Source organism: Anabrus simplex, chromosome 7, assembly GCF_040414725.1.
Source record: "Anabrus simplex isolate iqAnaSimp1 chromosome 7, ASM4041472v1, whole genome shotgun sequence".
NCBI lineage: Eukaryota > Metazoa > Arthropoda > Insecta > Orthoptera > Tettigoniidae > Anabrus > Anabrus simplex.
In genome coordinates this window covers 199,193,744-199,212,703 of record NC_090271.1, presented here as the reverse complement: position 1 = coordinate 199,212,703, position 18,960 = coordinate 199,193,744, and the positions used below count along the sequence as shown (strand labels likewise).

General features: G+C 40.2%; 1 protein-coding gene across 1 annotated transcript in view; it reads right to left on the bottom strand.

Annotated features, from left to right (window-relative positions):
- Nucleotides 1-18,724, bottom strand: part of mRNA-cap (mRNA-capping-enzyme) — a 139,196-nt gene extending 120,472 nt beyond the window's left edge. Inside the window, exons 1-3 of the mRNA XM_067151520.2 lie at nt 18,289-18,724; nt 2,336-2,528; nt 1,979-2,090 (exon numbers count right to left, since the gene is read on the bottom strand). Coding sequence (XP_067007621.2) covers nt 1,979-2,090; nt 2,336-2,528; nt 18,289-18,483 — 500 coding nt within the window. The 5' untranslated portion in view covers nt 18,484-18,724. The remainder of the gene's footprint in view (nt 1-1,978; nt 2,091-2,335; nt 2,529-18,288) is intronic.
- Nucleotides 18,725-18,960: the final 236 nt, after the last annotated feature.

The following is an 18,960-nucleotide window of genomic DNA, read 5'->3' as shown; positions in this document are numbered from 1 at the left end:
AAAAAGACGACAAGATCATCTAATAGGCCATATACTTAAGACATGGTGGGTTTTTGAAGAAAATAATAGAGGGTTTCATAGAGAGGAGAAAATTATAGAGGACGACCAAGATTAGAGTACACAACACAAATATTAGATGACATGAGATGTGATTCCTACCACGAACTGAAAAGAAAAGCAGAGAAACATGAAGAATGGAGAGCTGATGCCAACCAGCCTCACGACTGATGACTAGAGAGAGAGGAGAGAGAGAGAGAGAGAAAGAGAGAGAGACACAATTAGCACACACATACACAAAATTCCATCTGAGAATGGATGACAACAGTTTCCTAATTAGTGGCTATTTAAAAAGTCGCTTGTCCTCACAGCAGGTTGCCAGCTCTGGTATTTACCTGGAACAAGGATTCCTTCCATAATCTTGACTGGCAGCTCACCTTTCACTTCACTTTGCATGTTTAGTCACTCCACTCAGAAGCTTCAAGCAAACAGGTTTGCTTTTTTTTTTTTTTTGCTATGGGCTTTACGTCACACCAACACAGATAGGTCTAGGAAAGGCCTAGGAGTTGGAAGGAAGCGGCCGTGGCCTTAATTAAGGTACAGCCCCAGCATTTGCCTGGTGTGAAAATGGGAAACCATGGAAAACCATCTTCAGGGCTGCCGATAGTGGGATTCGAACCTACTATCTCCCGGATGCAAGCGCACAGCCGCGCGCCTCTACGCGCACGGCCAACTCGCCCAGTCAAACAGGTTTGAACACACAGTCTGTTAGCAATCACAATCCATGATGACTGCTCCTTGCTGGACTCCAGAGATGTCCATCACTCTCACAATCATTTCACATGGCCACTCTACACAGTGAACTACTCGACAAGACAATAACAATGCAACACTAAACAACAGCGAGCATACTTTAGCATTACTTTCTATCGTACTCCTCCAATACATTCATCAGCGACAACCACGACATGCACTGCTACTGCTCACTCACTCCAATACAAATGAAAGTGACCATATCTCAAAATTCACATCTCTGCTATAACAACTCTACACTGACTGTTTGCGGCGAGCCTATTTTCACATTCTGGTGATAAAGTACTGAGATCTTCAGGATGCAGCTTGCGAAAGAACATTCTCATTTTGCGCTCCAGAAGACCCAAGAAGAAACCAGACGACAGCACAATCCAAGGACAGGCCGGCTGAGAGGTCTCCAGCCTAACTCACTCATCACTTTCAGGAAATACCAAAAGGGACTACAACAGGGCTGATGGTCACTTGATCATGTAACAATATGCTAACAGCCCTGCTCCATGATGAATGCAGCTCTCCTTGGCTGAATTTCAAGTCAGTGTCATGTTAAGCTGAGAGAAACAGTGTGTGATAGAGTACTGCCATATCAACCTGTTGAGGATGTCTCATGTCTGCTCGTACGGAAACGTTAGTGACTATTATCGAAAAGTGCTTAACAGAAGACAGGTGCTGGACTATTCAGGAATTTTCTATACATCTGAGTATTTCCATGTCAACAGTATTCTACATTTTACAACAACTGCAAGATTTGTGCTCATTTTGTCCACAGTAAAACAATGATTTCTATTTACTTACCTTCCGATTGCTCGTTGTCATTAGCTCCTGCACCCAGACCAATTTGGTATTAGTGTTGAGAAACAAGTTCCAGTGGCCTTCAAATGCATCTAATGGATTTACAATGCTGATGCTTTATTGGAAGGTATAACACAGTAGCCACGACTTATGAAACAATCCTCATACACACCTATCCAAGTTGCTCAGTCCACAGTAACTGCTATCCAAACTCTGTTTCACTCATTAAAGCACTCGGCTATTATACATCACTTACAAATGATAATCATACTAGAACTCACTCCAGCAGACTGCAGATTCAAAATTAAGAAACTGTAATGAGAAGGCTATTTAGCACAAAGAACCACCAGATTTGATCCAATAAACCTGTTTTTCTTACCTGAGGGTAGCAAAATGACTAACTGCAGCTTCAACACTCCAGTCTTGATTCTCTACGAGGTAGGATACAATAAGGAATCCTGTTCTGTTAAAACCATGTGTGCAATGCACAGCTGCAAAAAAAGAAAAAAAACCAAATTGAACATTTCAATTTAATCAATTTTTATTGAAAAGAAATAGGTTATTTAAAATAATCTCCCAATTATGTGCCTTTTTTTTTTTCTTTCTATAATGCATATGAAAACAATCCTACTGCTATGACTTTTACAGATTCTGAGCTACAAACATACTACACTGTACCATGCACCAATTTCTGTTTAGTTATGAAATAACATATTAATAGAGTAAATCCACTAACCAATAATTTCAAGAGGATGCTGACTTATAAACTGTTGGCATATATTAATGAATGCTCTCGTCTGATCCTTTGATGGAGTTTCTCCATGTCCACGACACTGAAGTTTCAAGTATTTACAACCTTCAGATTCAACAACATCCTTGTTGTAAAAGCGTGAAGTATTTGTTAAATCAATCCATAGTCCAACTTTTAACTGAAAGAGACATTTAATACATTTAACATCAAATCATTAATACATTAAATCACATCATTTACAAAAACAAAAAAAGCTAGCTGATTTACACGATTATTGACAACATAATCATAGTCACAGGACCAGCAGTTTAACATGGAATCTGAACCAAAAAAGACATAACCTTTAATTTTAAATACCTGACATGTATACGGTGGGGCACATTTACATTTAATTGTTCCAATTCCCATCTTACATTCTTACAAGACAGCAGAAGGATAATAATAAAAAATTGGTGAACATGGAAAAATCATTTTTTAATTATGTTTCATGTTCCTATTATAATCAATTACACAGGCCTGCAAAATTGAAGTTTTTAAAAATACAAGAGAAGATTTCACTAATTTCAATGTTATTTGGTGTGCTTATTTAAAAAATGACCTCCATTTTACCCATCGCGTCTGTTTTTTTTTTGTAAAATCAATATTGATATTTTTGATAAAAATCGAGAGCAAAGAATGTTCCCTTGTGTTCAAACTTTTTACATCAATTATGGTGCAGTTCCTAGAAGAAAATCACCAATATACTATTTTAATTTGTTTTTATTTAGGTAACTTACATAAAAGGACGACTGACCAAGAGGAACAAATATTATGTATATTTACATGAAAGTTTGAAACAAATTTTAAACTGGGCAAAAAACAAAACAAAATAAAGTTTCTATTTAAGAACTTCAAGTATTTCAAACTTCTTTTTGACGTTCTATTATGTTCAATCTCAGGCCTATCATGTGTTGTCATTCAACAGTAGTCGGCAAACACTTTCTTGTCCCATCTTCCTTGATATATGCGCTCCATATCTGTGATGTCTTGGTGGAACTTTTCACCCTGTTTTTCGCTGACTGCTTCTAAATTTTTGTGGAAAACGTCCACATGTGAGTGAAGGAAATGATTTTCACATTCATGGAGCAACCCCCACACTTAAAATTTGCCCAGCATATTCATTACAATTGCGTTATAGTCAGGAACCTTGTAATGACCCAGAAATTTACTGAAGACATCTTTGAAGGCAACCCAAGCTTCTTTTTGCTTTGTTGTCATGCTAGTCTCAAATGCTTTATCCTTCATAAGCTTGCGAATATCGAGACGAACGAAGATTCCCTCTTTCAACTTTGATTTGGATAAACCTGGAAACTTATTGCACAGATATTTGCAACATTCTCCATCTTCTGGAATAGCCTTAACAAACTGTTCCATTACACCTAATTTGATATCCAGAGGGAGTAACAAAAGCTTTTCCAAATCACATTCTTGGTGCCTGGTTCATGATTTTTTTTCAGCCATTTTTAAAACTCAATGTTGAGTCTTATCGCGGCTGTCCCACTCACAAATGAAACATGGATACTTTGTATATCCACCCTGTAGACCAAGGACTTTCAAATCACCACAGATGGCCCAACCGTGGTTGGCATATTTTATTTTGTTGAAGGCGAGAGGCAGGTTTTCTTCTAAATGCACCAAGTGTCCAAGTGGTACACATGCATACTGGCTTCCATTATGAAGGAGGACAGCTTTCAGGCTCCTTTTTGAAGAATCTATAAACACCATTCATCTTTATCGTAGGTGATATTAAATTTGCTCATCAATCCAAGAACATTAGAATATTAGACCAGTTTCTCCTCTTCCTCAACATACTTAAAAATTCCTTTTCTCGATTCCTGTACCAATAAAAAGATGTTCCTTTGGCCAATAAGTTTTTTCTTTCAATCTGGAGCCCAACGATTCAGCTGCCTCTTTTGAAATGCCCAGATCTCTAGTCAGATCATTAAGTTCAACCTGAGAGAAGGGCTGGGGTGAATCACCTTAAGAGGGCTTATATTTGGTATTGGAGCGTTGAACTTCAGGATGTTCCGAGTCTGAACACTCTCAAGCGATGACTGGCAATTCAGTTGGAGGCAAAGGCACTGGCACAACAGGTCCATAAGGAACGGGGTGTACTGCCAATGAAATGTTATCAGGATAAGACATTAGCCTTTGATTTCTGCGGTTATACCAACGGACATGGCAGGAACAAAAGTAACAATCATCAGAGTGGTTTTTCGGCTCCATCCATGTCATAGGAATTCCGAACGTAAAGCAGTCTTCTTTCCTTTAAGCCACAAGCGTAGATCATTGAGACACTGCACACAAACTTTATGAGGAGCTCATGATTTGTCAAGGTCTCCAAGTTTCATGCCAAAATATGCAAGATAAAGTTGTCTAACATAGTCTGTAATGCTCCTCATGCAATTCACCGCATATATAACAAAAGTCATCTGGCACATTTTCACGTCTCAAACTGCAAGCCATGTTTCACGAAACACACAGAGAAAAGCAACCGTTAAATAAAACTGTTTCTGTGAAGAAGTTTCCACTTGCCACTGTATCAGCGCACGCATGACACTACTTGGCGAGCGTTCCTGCGAGGTTAGCGAACCGAGATGACATGAGATAAGGATTCGCGCAACGCTATTGGTAGAGAGAGATGGAGACGGAGAGGTGTCGCAGAGGGGTAATCTGTAGGTTTCACAAAAGCAGAATGATGGTCAGGTGGGGAGGGAAGAAATTCAATGCGGAAAACAAATTGTGGTAAATGTTCATAAAAATCTAAGTAAAATTAAATTCTTCAAGAAAACGTGACGTGATAGAACTTTTTCATTACTGTTTTTGAAATCAGCACCAAAAAATACATGAAGTTGACATATCACTTTCCTTGTATTTTTTTCATCGCAGGCCTCTGTTATTTAACTCATCATCAACTCAGGAATATTCTCATAATTCACCAGACAAATTGGAATATTTTTATACCTGGCCATGCCATAATATTTGTCCCTGCAAGAAAGGTGGCTAGTGTGTAGAGAAATAACAACCACTACAAGTGCAGTATGTTATTTATTAATTATAGACTACACATAGTATACCATACATTTAAATTATTCAAAATATCCACTCTTTGCCATAATATATTTCTTGAAGCAATCCCAACCACTAACTGCATATATTGCCTCACCACCACTTCTATATAGTGGTATCGAGGCAGTTGTCTTAGGGTACATTTATGCTGCAGCTTCACTGCTGGCACATCACCAAGCCTCGCTGCTCGATGTTAGGCCATGATGAAACAAACCAATGCTTTTAACCTGGAGCCCAGCTTATAGCTGCGCTGCTGGCTGCTATCCTCGCCACATCCATGGTCTCAAACACGTTTGATTTTCGAGCCTGGCACATCACCGGCTATCCTGTAACTTGGACTGTGATTGGTTCTTTCAAGGTCACCCACTCTCCCTCTCTTCGCACTCTATACACATGTTCGGTGATCACTTGCTCACTTGCTATCTGAACCTATCTTCGAACACAATGTGATTTGGAACCAGCGGCATGCGGATCATCATAAGAGATTCATATGGGGTAAAAAGAGTGACAAAATGACGAGGGGCCAGTAGACCTTGTTCTCCGTTTTATGAGGGAGGGTGGCCTGTTTTATCGTGTTTAAAAGTGAGACTTCTATTTGTTTTTAATTTTTCTTTTATTGTTATCTACTATTTTATTCTATTGACTATGTGTTTATCTATCTTTGTGTATTTTTAATTTGAATCAAATATATTATTTTACTTCTATGTCAGTGCCTTATTCAATTTCATTACATTTTACTCTTTTTAATTTTAGAGGAGATAAGGCATTGTGAATTAGATCCACTGCTTATTTTAAATTCATAATAATTTTCCTTATCATTATCATTTTTCTAATCCTAGTCAGTGGGTCAATTATAACTTTTAATCAATTTCATCTCAACTCGTACCATCAGGGGCCGATGACATAGATGTTAGCCCACTTTAATCAACAAGCATCATCATCATGTCAACTTTGTTCTTTTATTCTTGCTATTTAGGGGACCTCTATCATTACAAGCAGGTGATTTATATGAGGTACCAATACCTTGTTTATCGTGGGAAGTTCAACACTTATTTTTTTCAAACTATAAATACATTTTGTTTAGGAGACCTAACTAAAATCAAAATGAGATACTCCATAACCCCTTATTTTACATTATTCAAAAGTACACTATTAAATTACAAAACAAAGCATGTGTAACTTCATTCTTCAATCTACTCCCGCAGTAGAAATGCACTGAAAAATCCAGGCGAGGCATTTTACACTTTTTATTACACATTCAGTACACCAAATTATTGTAGGATACACTCGCCAACAGAACTGCGACTCACTCATTAAAAAAATCTCTGAATTTATTCCACACTTCAAAAGCTTCAGCTGGAGCTGCGTTGTTTCTCCTCGATGGGGTAGCTCTTGGAAGTACGTCTTTGTAGTCTAAGTGTTCAGCCCCTCTATATCTATAATCAAATTATGCAAAATACAAACAGCCTTAACTATCAGTCCTGCTGTTTTGAATTTTCGACTACACCTGAGAGCTGCCAGCTGTTGTAGGGTAAAAGCTCCATGGCGAGCAGCCTGGCTAAAGCCAGCAGTGAGGTGCTCGGGCGAGCATTCATGTGCCAGCAGCGAAGCTTCAATACAAACGTACCCTTAAGCAAACCTGCTTTTAAGAACTCGATACTTTGAAGGGGGTTTAGAGCTGGTCTTACACTCTAAAATATTCCTGAAGCAATGGTCCAGTAGATAAAGGTCACGGCTTTCAATTTAGGTACTGAACTCTGTCATACTGCGCTCCAGTTAGTGCTGTGTTGACATGGTCTAGATGGCACACTCCAGTCCTGTTGGAATATCCAGTGCTTACCGTGAACAAGGTGGTGCTTAAGGGCTTCTCAACCCTTCCCAAATGTTGCTTTGGCAGTTGGTGGCATATGTCTTCATCCAACTTTTACTGAAATGCAGTGATGTGACACTCTCATGTGACACTCCCCTGATGCTAGGTAGTGAACTCTTTCCACTTTTGGGAAGATGACAGCAGCTTTCTGAGACCCGTGAGTGGACACTCAATAATTCTGAAACTGCAGTTTTTTTTTTTTTTTTTTTTTTTTGCTAGTGGCTTTACGTCGCATCGACACAGACAGGTCTTATGGCGACGATGGGGTAGGAAAAGGGGCTAGGAGGAGGAAGGAAGTGGCCATGGCCTTAATTAAGGTACAGCCCCAGCATTTGCCTGGTGTGAAAATGGGAAACCACGGAAAACCAACTAGAGGGCTGCCGACAGTGGGATTCGAACCCACTATCTCCTGGATGCAAGCTCACAGCTGCGCGCCCCTAACCGCACGACCAACTCGCCCAGTGAACTACAGTTTTTCTTCCATACAGATGATGTTCTCATCTTAGAATAAAACTAGCTGATGTACCCGTGCTTCGCTACGGGATTCTCAGAAAGACTGACTTTGTGGTTTTCCTAACCGAAATCAACATAGGTCATTACAAAAACGTAAATATGAATGTAGCTATTAAAAGCAATGCTATCATATAAAATACTCTATCAAATGGAAAGCCGCACGTTTTATCACTTTTAACGAACAGTGCTGCGGTTATATTGCGGTGCCAATCTAATAGTCCAAAGTTCCAGAGCTGGGATGACCAGGCCTCAGATTGCCATGAACACTCATCTGCCATTATTCCGTTAAATATGCACACTGTTCATTCCAATCAGTGCCTCAGAGTAGGGATTGAATAGCCCAAATGCTATGATGATCCAGTGTGTTACGTACCAGTAGTATCAAAAAATTTATAAACCAGGGGAATGGCATGCTAAAGAAGAAAGTTATCTAACTCCCCAGCTACTTCCCATCAATATTCAGGCAGGCTGTTACACTCTGTACGACTCAGCGAGTTGACCGTGTGGTTAGCGGTAAGCAGCTGTGAGCTTGCATCCGAGAGATAGTGGATTCGAACCCCATTGTCGGCAGTGCTGAAGATGGTATTCTATGGTTTCTCACTTTCACACCAGTCAAAAGCTGGGCCTGTACCTTAATTAAGGCCTAAGACACTCCTAGCCCTTTCCTACCCCATCGTCACCATAAAACCTATCTATGTTGGTGCGACGTAAATCAAATAAAAATACTCTGTACCCAGCAGTAATCCTATCAACTGGAGATGCGGGGCAACAGAAGACACAAAGCACATCACGACAAACAATGGTCAATGTAATGGTATTGTTGATCAATGTTGTGAGCTTTCCATATTGTAGGCCTTCACATTTAGTTTTCTTTCAACTCTGTGATTTGTAAAATATTTTATACCCTAAACTGTACTTTCTTATTTTCCGACTTTACACACCGATTTTCATTAAATACTGTTTACCCATTTTCTCGTTACTCGGTGCTGATATGGACTTAGTGACAAAAATCCAAATTCATGAATATCTTTGTGATCATAGCCAGTATGGTAACAATGTATAAGGCATGAATAATATGAAATTTAATATTATATAACATTAGTTATGTAGCATTCATCGATTACACCTCTAATAAGAAATATTTGAGAATTACATTTTAGGCCTTCGCCTAAACTACCATTTCACTCAGCATGAATAAATTTACAGCCTAGACTATAGCGACTTATTTCCTGACTTTACATACCGATTTTCATCAGGATAGGACTACTAATAAGAATATTTGAGAATTAAATTTTAGGCCTTCCCCTAAACTGCCATTTTTCTCAGCGTGAATACAATTATTGATAGCCTAGATTGTAGCAGCTTATTCCCCATCTTTGAATACCCATTTTCTTTAAAATACGACCACTAATAACATAATTGTTGAGAATTCAATTTTACGCCTTCCCCTAAACTACCATTTCACTCAGCGTGAGTAAAACGATTTATAGCTTAGATTGTAGAGGTTCATCCCCCGACTTCACATACCGATTTTCATTAAATTCTCTTCAACCGTTTTCTCGTGATGCGTGTACATACATACATACATACATACAGACAGACAGACAGATAGACAGAAATTACGGAAAAGCAAAAAGTGCATTTTCTTGTTACTATGGACATGACCGATACAGAATTACCATTATTTTCAAATTCTGAGCAATGTACAGACAAAACTCTTATTTTATACACTGACTGACAGTGACAATGCAACACCAAGGAGGAGTGGTTCGAAAGGGATTAAAGTTGGGGAAAAAACAGAGACGGCACGGATGAATAATTGATGTTTATTTCAAACCGATATGCAGGTTACACAATGCGCACGGCATCGACTCAGTAGGATGTAGGACCACCGCGAGCGGCGATGCACGCAGAAACACGTCGAGGTACAGAGTCAATAAGAGTCCGGATGGTGTCCTGAGGGATGGTTCTCCATTCTCTGTCAACCATTTGCCACAGTTGGTCGTCCGTACGAGGCTGGGGCAGAGTTTGAAAACGGCGTCCAATGAGATCCCACACGTGTTCGATTGGTGAGAGCTCCGGAGAGTACGCTGGCCACGGAAGCATCTGTACACCTCGTAGAGCCTGTTGGGAGATGCGAGCAGTGTGTGGGCGGGCATTATCCTGCTGAAACAGAGCATTGGGCAGCCCCTGAAGGTACGGGAGTGCCACCGGCCGCAGCACATGCTACACGTAGCGGTGGGCATTTAACGTGCCTTGAATACGCACTAGAGGTGACGTGGAATCATACGCAATAGCGCCCCAAACCATGATGCCGCGCTGTCTAGCGGTAGGGCGCTCCACAGTTACTGCCGGATTTGACCTTTCTCCACGCCGACGCCACACTCGTCTGCGGTGACTATCACTGACAGAACAGAAGCGTGACTCATCGGAGAACACGACGTTCCGCCATTCCCTCATCCAAGTCGCTCTAGCCCGGCACCATGCCAGGCGTGCACGTCTATGCTGTGGAGTCAATGGTAGTCTTCTGAGCGGACGCCGGGAGTGCAGGCCTCCTTCAACCAATCGACGGGAAATTGTTCTGGTCGATATTGGAACAGCCAGGGTGTCTTGCACATGCTGAAGAATGGCGGTTGACGTGGCGTGCGGGGCTGCCACCGCTTGGTGGCGGATGCGCCGATCCTCGCGTGCTGACGTCACTCGGGCTGCGCCTGGACCCCTCGCACGTGCCACATGTCCCTGCGCCAACCATCTTCGCCACAGGCGCTGCACCGTGGACACATCCCTATGGGTATCGGCTGCGATTTGACGAAGCGACCAACCTGCCCTTCTCAGCCCGATCACCATACCCCTCGTAAAGTCGTCTGTCTGCTGGAAATACCTCCGTTGACGGCGGCCTGGCATTCTTAGCTATACACGTGTCCTGTGGCACACGACAACACGTTCTACAATGACTGTCGGCTGAGAAATCACGGTACGAAGTGGGCCATTCGCCAACGCCGTGTCCCATTTATCGTTCGCTACGTGCGCAGCACAGCGGCGCATTTCACATCATGAGCATACCTCAGTGACGTCAGTCTACCCTGCAATTGGCATAAAGTTCTGACCACTCCTTCTTGGTGTTGCATTTGCTCTGTCAGTCAGTGTATATATAGATTTGGTAGCAACTTCCATTTGTGTGTTTCTCCAACAGCCTTTTGACCCTTTGGCTCTTATCTGATATAAAGCTACTGTTTGTCACCGTCCTGTGCTTCTTCAGTACACTCTAAACCTAAGAACTTCTTTAATGATGCACAGCATCATCTGTAGGCAGTTCTTTTCCCATGCAATGATTCTTTGCTTGCCGAGCCAATTTCTTCTAACTGTCTCGGCAACAGTTTTTATAGCTAAGGCCACCAGTCCTAACATAAAAAAAAAAAAGTCTCAATGTAGCATTTAATGGTTTAATACACAAATTTGCTTGTTATTTACAGCAATCGTTCAATTCAAAAATCTCCACTGTTGTTACACTTGTGTAACACGATCACTACGATACAGGTTTCTTTCACTCCGTCCCCTATTTTAACTGTGTGGCAACTGATCTTCATCTGCTTCCTTCCCAGGAGCTTGGACTGTATCACCCTGTGCAAATAACAATGCAAGGGTGAAGACTAACGCTTTATAGCTACCTCTTTAAACCAGGGACAGAAGTTATGACATGACTAGATACTTAACTTATAATGTGCACATAATATTTTGTAAAATAATTTCATATTGAAATAGAAGGAACAACTGCAATGATTATAATTTCACTCACTTATCCAAGCAATGATTTATGGACTTTAAAAGCTCTATAGAGGATACTCCATCCTAAAATAATGTATTAAGCACAGAAGACACATGAAACAAACCAATATGAACAGTCAATGAAAGAGCAGTTGTAAACTCCACCATCACACCCCACAAAGAGATAAAATGTTAGTACCCTCCATAACTTCACCAACCAAATAAGCTCACCACGTTGAAGCATTAGCTGGTATAACAAGTTCCTCAAGAGACATGTACTATAAGTTCCAATTTCACCATCTATTATCCTCAAAATTACTTTCCAATGGTTTCAAATTTTACCTTCAGACAAATGCTGTAATTGTATATTTCTAAAAGCCATAGTTACTTTCTTCTCAAACTTAGCACTAATACAGATCAGGCTTCATACACACAAACCAGTAATGATTAGGGACCGAATTTTTTGAAAATTTATATACATTTGGATTTACTGTATATTCTACACATAACGGAATATTTCATCATATACATTTGAAATACATCTCACACAAAATTGGTTTCGTCTGCGTGTTGGACATCCCTTGTAAGCAACTTTCTGAGTAACAGATAACGAGATAACAGTATTTTATGCAAGCACGCTGCCTGGCTATTTCAAGAAAGGGATGGGGTGGGACATCCCTTTCCCTATCTGGGCAGTATCCCTTGTAAGCAAATTCTAAGAAACAGATGATATAATAGTATTTTATGCAAGCATACTGCCTGGCTATTTCAACAAAGGGATGGGGTAGGACATCCCTTTCATCTTTACCTTATTCTTAGTCTGCATATCCTGTACTGAAAATGCCTAAAGAGAAGAGCAGCAGAAAGTACTTATTAAATTAGTGGGTTTCAGGTAATAGTGATTATTCAACTGACAGCTTTGTCATCATCTACTGTTAAGTATGCTCAAAGGAAGTGAAATGTGAAAAGAAATTTCAACATGAACAACATGCAAAAAACGACTGCACATATTTCGACAGATGGAAAGAAGAACAACACACTACAACTACTTCTTAGCACATAAAACCAATGCCTCCATTTAATACATCTTCAGCCGATCTTAGTATGCAGCAATATTCCATGAAATAAATTAAACAATCCAGTTCTACAATCATTCCAGGAAAAATATTGTGTAAACCAATATATCCCAGATGAGTCAACTCTCAGAAAAAATTACCTACCTCCTCTGTATAAAAATCTACCATGGACTCAATTTGTTCTGACATTAAAGGAATCTTTATCTGGATATCGGTGGATGAAACAACTGATAAATGTGGCCGTACATACAAAATTTCATAGTTAGTAAGCCACACCCAGACTAACCTGGCAAATTATCTTCTTGCATGCAAAGTGCTGAAGAAAACTAACAATAGTATAATAGCAAGATTTGTAAATGATACTCCGCGACTACTGTATGAAAATCCACAGCCTGTTTCCAGTCATTTGATTGGGTCAGGAATGGAATGAATGAAGCCCCCACCTAGCAGCAAGGATAGGAATTGTGCCGGCGCCGAAATCTGTCACGCTCCTCTGGGGAAATGATTAATGAATGATTAATGAAATGAAATGATATTGGAGAGTGTTGCTGGAATGAAACATGATTGGGAAAACCAGAGAACCCAGATAAAAACCTGTCCCGCGTCCACTTTGTCCAGCACAAATCTCACATGGAATGACCAGGTTTTGAACCACGGAACCCAGCGGTGAGAGACTGGTGCGCTGCTGCCTGAGCCATGGAGGCTCTGTGACTGCTGTAGCCGACTAAAATTGAAAATAATTATTGCAAAGTGCTTGTAATGGTCACTGATGCAGCTGCTTACATGCTGAAGGCACAAAAGCCTTAGAAGTATTTCATCCCAACCTTATTCACATTACATGCTTAGCACATGGATTGCACCATACTACGGAAGAAATACGCACACAAATTCCAGCTGTTAACAATTTAATTACAAGTGGGAAAAGGGGTTTTTGAAACCAGCAGCCCGTGTTCAGTTCTACGACTGCCTGCCTGAAGTTGTCTGCCATTGGAACCTGCCCTAACTAGGTGAGGAACAGGGTTATTTGCAGTTTAATTTTACAGGAGAATTTCAATCAAGTAAAAGAGGTCGTTACAAAACTTGAAGATGATAGTGCATGTGTCCGTGAGGCAAAAGTGATATTTGAAAGTGATTCTTGTCTATGAAGATGTGAATTTCATCCATACGCATTCTTCTTCACTTTCAAAACAACCGAGAACTTAGAATCTACTGGCGCACTCCTCCATGCCTCACTTGAACTCGTTCAGAAAGCAACTTCAATGAATTCAGTTCCAGGTGAAATTGGAAAGAAAATTAAATGCAAGTTAGAGAAAGTGATAAACTCGAACTAAAGAAGATTCAATAATTAGGCAGTACTTGAGTGGAATCAGGGTATCTTTGCTAGATGAACATTTGAAACCTTTGGTGGCAGTCTGTAAATTTTGTCCCATCACTTCAGTTGATGTAAAAAGGTCATTCTTGGCCTATAAACTATTTTGACAGACAATAGATGTGATTTGACTCCAGACTCAATCAATCAATCAATCAATCAATCAATCAATCAATCAATCAATCAATCAATCAATCATTAAGACAGTCACCCAGGTGGCAAATCCCCTATTTGTTTTCCTAGCCTTTTCTTAAATGATTGCAAAGACTTTGGAAATTTATTGAACTCTCCCTTAGTAAATTATTCCAATCCCTAACTTAACCCCTTGTATGTATGTTTAGTCCTCAGCCCGAAGGCTGGTTGGATCCTCAACAGCTCCGCCATCAGCTGTCATAAATGGCCTAGGCATCACTGAAGAGGCGTACTAGGGAAATGAGGAGTGAGGTAGTTTCCCGTTGCTTTCCTCACCGAGCCAGAAGTTGCTATTACATATCAGTCTGCCAAGCCCACTGAAATGCATGCACCAACTGACCCTATGAGCAACATTTTCACACCATTCATAGCAGGGACTGGCTGCATAAGGAATGGCATTACTAGCATCACTCATACCTCAGTCACTTTCATCTTGTCAAAGCCAAGGATAAAGCTGAGACAGATCAATGAAAGTAACAATATTGCTCTAGCCCAAACTAGAAGACATAGGGCACTGTAAACACTACGTCCTGCCAGCAAAGGCATACTCAACCCCTTATAAAGGAATATTTGCCCAATTTGTTCTCTTATCTTCATACTGTGAACTTTCCCACTTTTAAAAACACCACTCAAACTTATACTACTGTCATTCCACGCCATCTCTCCACTGACAGCTCGGAACATACAGTTATCTAATGTGATGCTTCTTTCTGCAATGAATGATACATGTATAAAGTGAGTGAATAAAATTGGCTTATCTTAACCTGAATCCGCCCAGCGTGCCATATATGGCACGGCAAACTACACAGTCTTCTTGGACTCTTATTATTGAAACCACGCGCACTGTATCCAACGCTAAACGTTACAACTTTATTCTCAAAAAATTCAATCTTGGGCGGATCCAGGTTCATATTTTTCAATTTTTTCATGCAATTTTTCTAAATTTTTAGTGCATAATTGCATAAATATTTTAATTGTTTTTAGTGCATAGTGATCCAGTCCCTAGTAATGATCATGACATTTTGAGCACCCAAACTGAATCAATTTCTGTTATTTCAAAGCAAAACTGATGATAAACATATGCCATGGCAAAAATTTAAGGTTATTTTTCTATTCCTTCTTATAAACAGCAATAAAAAAACCATTGTGTTGAGGTTGAATCAATATAATCTTACTTAATGTGAAACTCAGAATAGTAAACATAATGAAAACATACACTTCTCGGTAACTCTGGATACAGTATGAAAAGATAATCACTCAGTATGTTACTAAACCAAACAAATTAAGAAACTGCCTCAGTTAGAACATCACAAACTGAAGACAGTTTTCAATGCAGTCTCATGAGCCAATAACGAGTTGGTCCTCCCTGAATCCTGTGGCACTCTTGAATGCAATGGAGCATATTCAGTACCAAATCATTGCGCATTTCTTACGGCAAACAGTCCCATTCCTCAAATGGCAGCTCTTTTAAGAAAGGTCCATTCATGCTCTGTGCAGTTCATGTCTGGGGAAGACTCTGGCCAATACATTCTGTGGAACCCACGTTTCTCCGGGTATCCATTCACAGCTGCTGCACAATGTGGACGAGCGTTATCGCCCTGTAAACTTCTCTCCTGCAATCTCTGCAAAACTACTTACTGGGTCAGATAATGTTGTGTTCATACACTGCAGCTATCATGTTTCCTTGAATGTGAACCAGTGGTATACGGCGGCCGAACATGATACCTGCCCTGAATAGTACGCAACCTCCAAGCTGTTGGTGATATTCTACTGAGAAAGATTCCTGTAATGTTCCTCTCTAGCCCTTCATATGCACAGAGATTTGTCATCAAAGTGTAAACCAAGCTGTATTTCATCAGACAAAAGTATTCCGGACCACTGATTGTGTATCCATGCCCGATGAACGCAACCCAACCTACGATAATACCAATATAAATGGTCCGTTATTGGACATTATAAATTTTCCAGCTAACTCATTCTTGGTTGCCAGCGTTTCGCCCTCGTATGCTAGGGTGGGCTCATCAGTTGGTACCTAACACACCTACCAACGCTGGCTAGTGGTCCATTCATGTTCTGTGCAGTTCATGTCTGGGGAAGTCGCTGGCCAATACATTCTGTGGAACCCACGTTTCTCCGGGTATCCATTCACAACCAAGCCATCCATTGGCAACCAAGAATGAGTTAGCTGGAAAATTTATAATGTCCAATAACGGACCATTTATATTGATATTATAAATTTACTCATTCAGGACAAATATTTCAGATTTCCTATAGGAATCAACATCTATATAACCAACCTACGATGTCGTCGAAGTGGATGAATCCCGAGGAATCTTCTTGAATACAGTCCCACATCATGGAGTTTACTGCGCATAGTTTGGGGGTACCTACAGTAACTCCTGTGGAGTCTTACAGCTCGTGGTGCAAGTAGAAGTTGTGCATGTACGGTGTCTACATGCAGATATGCATATATAGGGCCTACTGGTCTCAACTTCTTACTGTTTTGCATGGGAGGCAAGCGAGATGTCAATCTACTACTGAATGGGTGTCTTGGAACTTTCCCACAATCTGGAGACAACACTTTGATTCACATTAACAATATTGGCAAAGTCAACTGTCTCAAGTTATGTTGTATCAAAGTGACCATTTTTATGCGATCTGCCACCAACAGCATATGACGAAGCGTCATAGTGCACACTGCATAGAAGTGAGGCACAATGACAAGCTTGCTGGGATGTCACCTCAGCTCTAACGTATTGGATCTGTTTACCAGCAGTGAGTTGAACTAATGTGGATCATTACATTAGTTACTGTATCTTTTTGATAGTTTGTGTTTTCTGTTTTGGTGTTTATCATGCATGTCTATTGGACTTTTGCATTTCTCAACTAACAACTCCTTTAATGTCTGTGTTCTCCACCTGGTTATTCCAATCAGTAAAATAAATGCAAGACCTATCAGACTGACTTTAATAAGAGGCAGCAGAAACCTAATATAGGCACTCCAGAAATTAGACTCAGTGCAGGATGATGCTCATTTGTTCTTCCTACATGAGAGTGATGAAGGAGGGCGATACTCTGTTACTGTTAGTTCGCGGGGGTGCTGATAGGAGTGTCTTTACATTATATTAATTGTTAGAAAACTTTTATGGAATGGGACAAGACGAAGTGACAAAAACGATTGGTGTAATGCATCAGGGATGCTTATCAACAAAAGACTAAATGACCCTTCTTTTTACACAAGTTGCTTTACGTTGCACCGACAAAGATAGGTCTTATGGCGACAATAGGATAGGAAAGGACAAGGAATAGGGAGGAAGCAGCCGTGGCCTTAACTAAGGTAGATCCCCAGCATTTGCCTGGTGTGAAAATGGGAAACCACAGAAAATTATCTTCAGGGTTGTGGACTGTGGGGTTCGAACCCACAATCTCCCAAATGGAAGCTAACAGTTGCGTGGTGCCCCTAACTAACCTATTTTCAGTCTAGAGAACACTGAATCTACACAGTAAGGCAGACGAAAGATTATGATCGTTATACATGGACTTTGAACAGACTTTCATAAGATTTAATATTTCAAGACCTATTTTCTTGGGACAATGATCATTTTTTCAAGGTAAAATTTAAGTGGAAATGCAGTTCTGGATGCCCTCTACCGAATGGCTCTAAACATATTTTTTTGAAATGAATTAATTTCTTTATTCTTTTGGATTTCGATCGTTTCTCACGTGGACATTTCAAATGACATGCTCTGGACGAAATGCTCCACACACACACACACACACACACATGGCCTAATAACCCCAAAACTTAGTTCTATTGTTCTGATCATTTGTTCCATGGCAGTGAAAGCCTTTATTGACAGTCTTAATTTGTAGAGGTATATAGTCAATGTATACCTGATCATACTCTCAATTACCTAGACTTCTTGTTTAAGTTAGACCTAGGTACTAATGAATGCTAAGTATAGTACAGTTTCAAGAGATAATGTGAAAGATTATTAGACTTTCACCAAAAATATGTATTAGTACACTACATTTCTTGCCATACCTTGTAACTCTTCATGGACATGAAGACCATCTTTGGATCAAAACGGCATTCCTCAGGAATTTGATCATTGAATCTTGCACTGAGAGGAGTTTTGAAGGCTAGAAACTTGCTACCTATAAGAGCGCTGGACTTTCTAGGGCAGTTCAGCCATCGGGGAGGGACAGGACCAGGGCCCTTTCTGTCCCTTTCACTCATTATTTTATTAAAACTAAACTATCTAGAATTAAAACATACTGACACTTGGTAACACATGGAGATACGTCAGTGTATTCATACAGAACATGAAAAGAATTTTGTCACCAAAAAACTCATTCTTGGGCAAGGTGTCAGAAGGAAATCTTATGTGTAACTCATGAGAATAACATCAGTTACACATCAACGTCAACAACCACACAACCAACAACCTCAATAACACTAATGAACCCAGCTGACGGTCTACCTGCCATAGAACAACTATAATATCATCAAGGATGAAAAATAGATCAAGGAGAAAACACTACACGAACAAAAAAAGCCCTTGTAAAATGTTCAAGCTTGCCAACATCTGCAAACGAGCAAGGGATGTACTGAAACACTACCGATAGATGTCTCACGTGTAGTACCCGGTATGCGCTTGTCGATCGTCATTTGTTTGTATATGTTTTTAATGGAAGTTACCTAGTTAAATGCTGA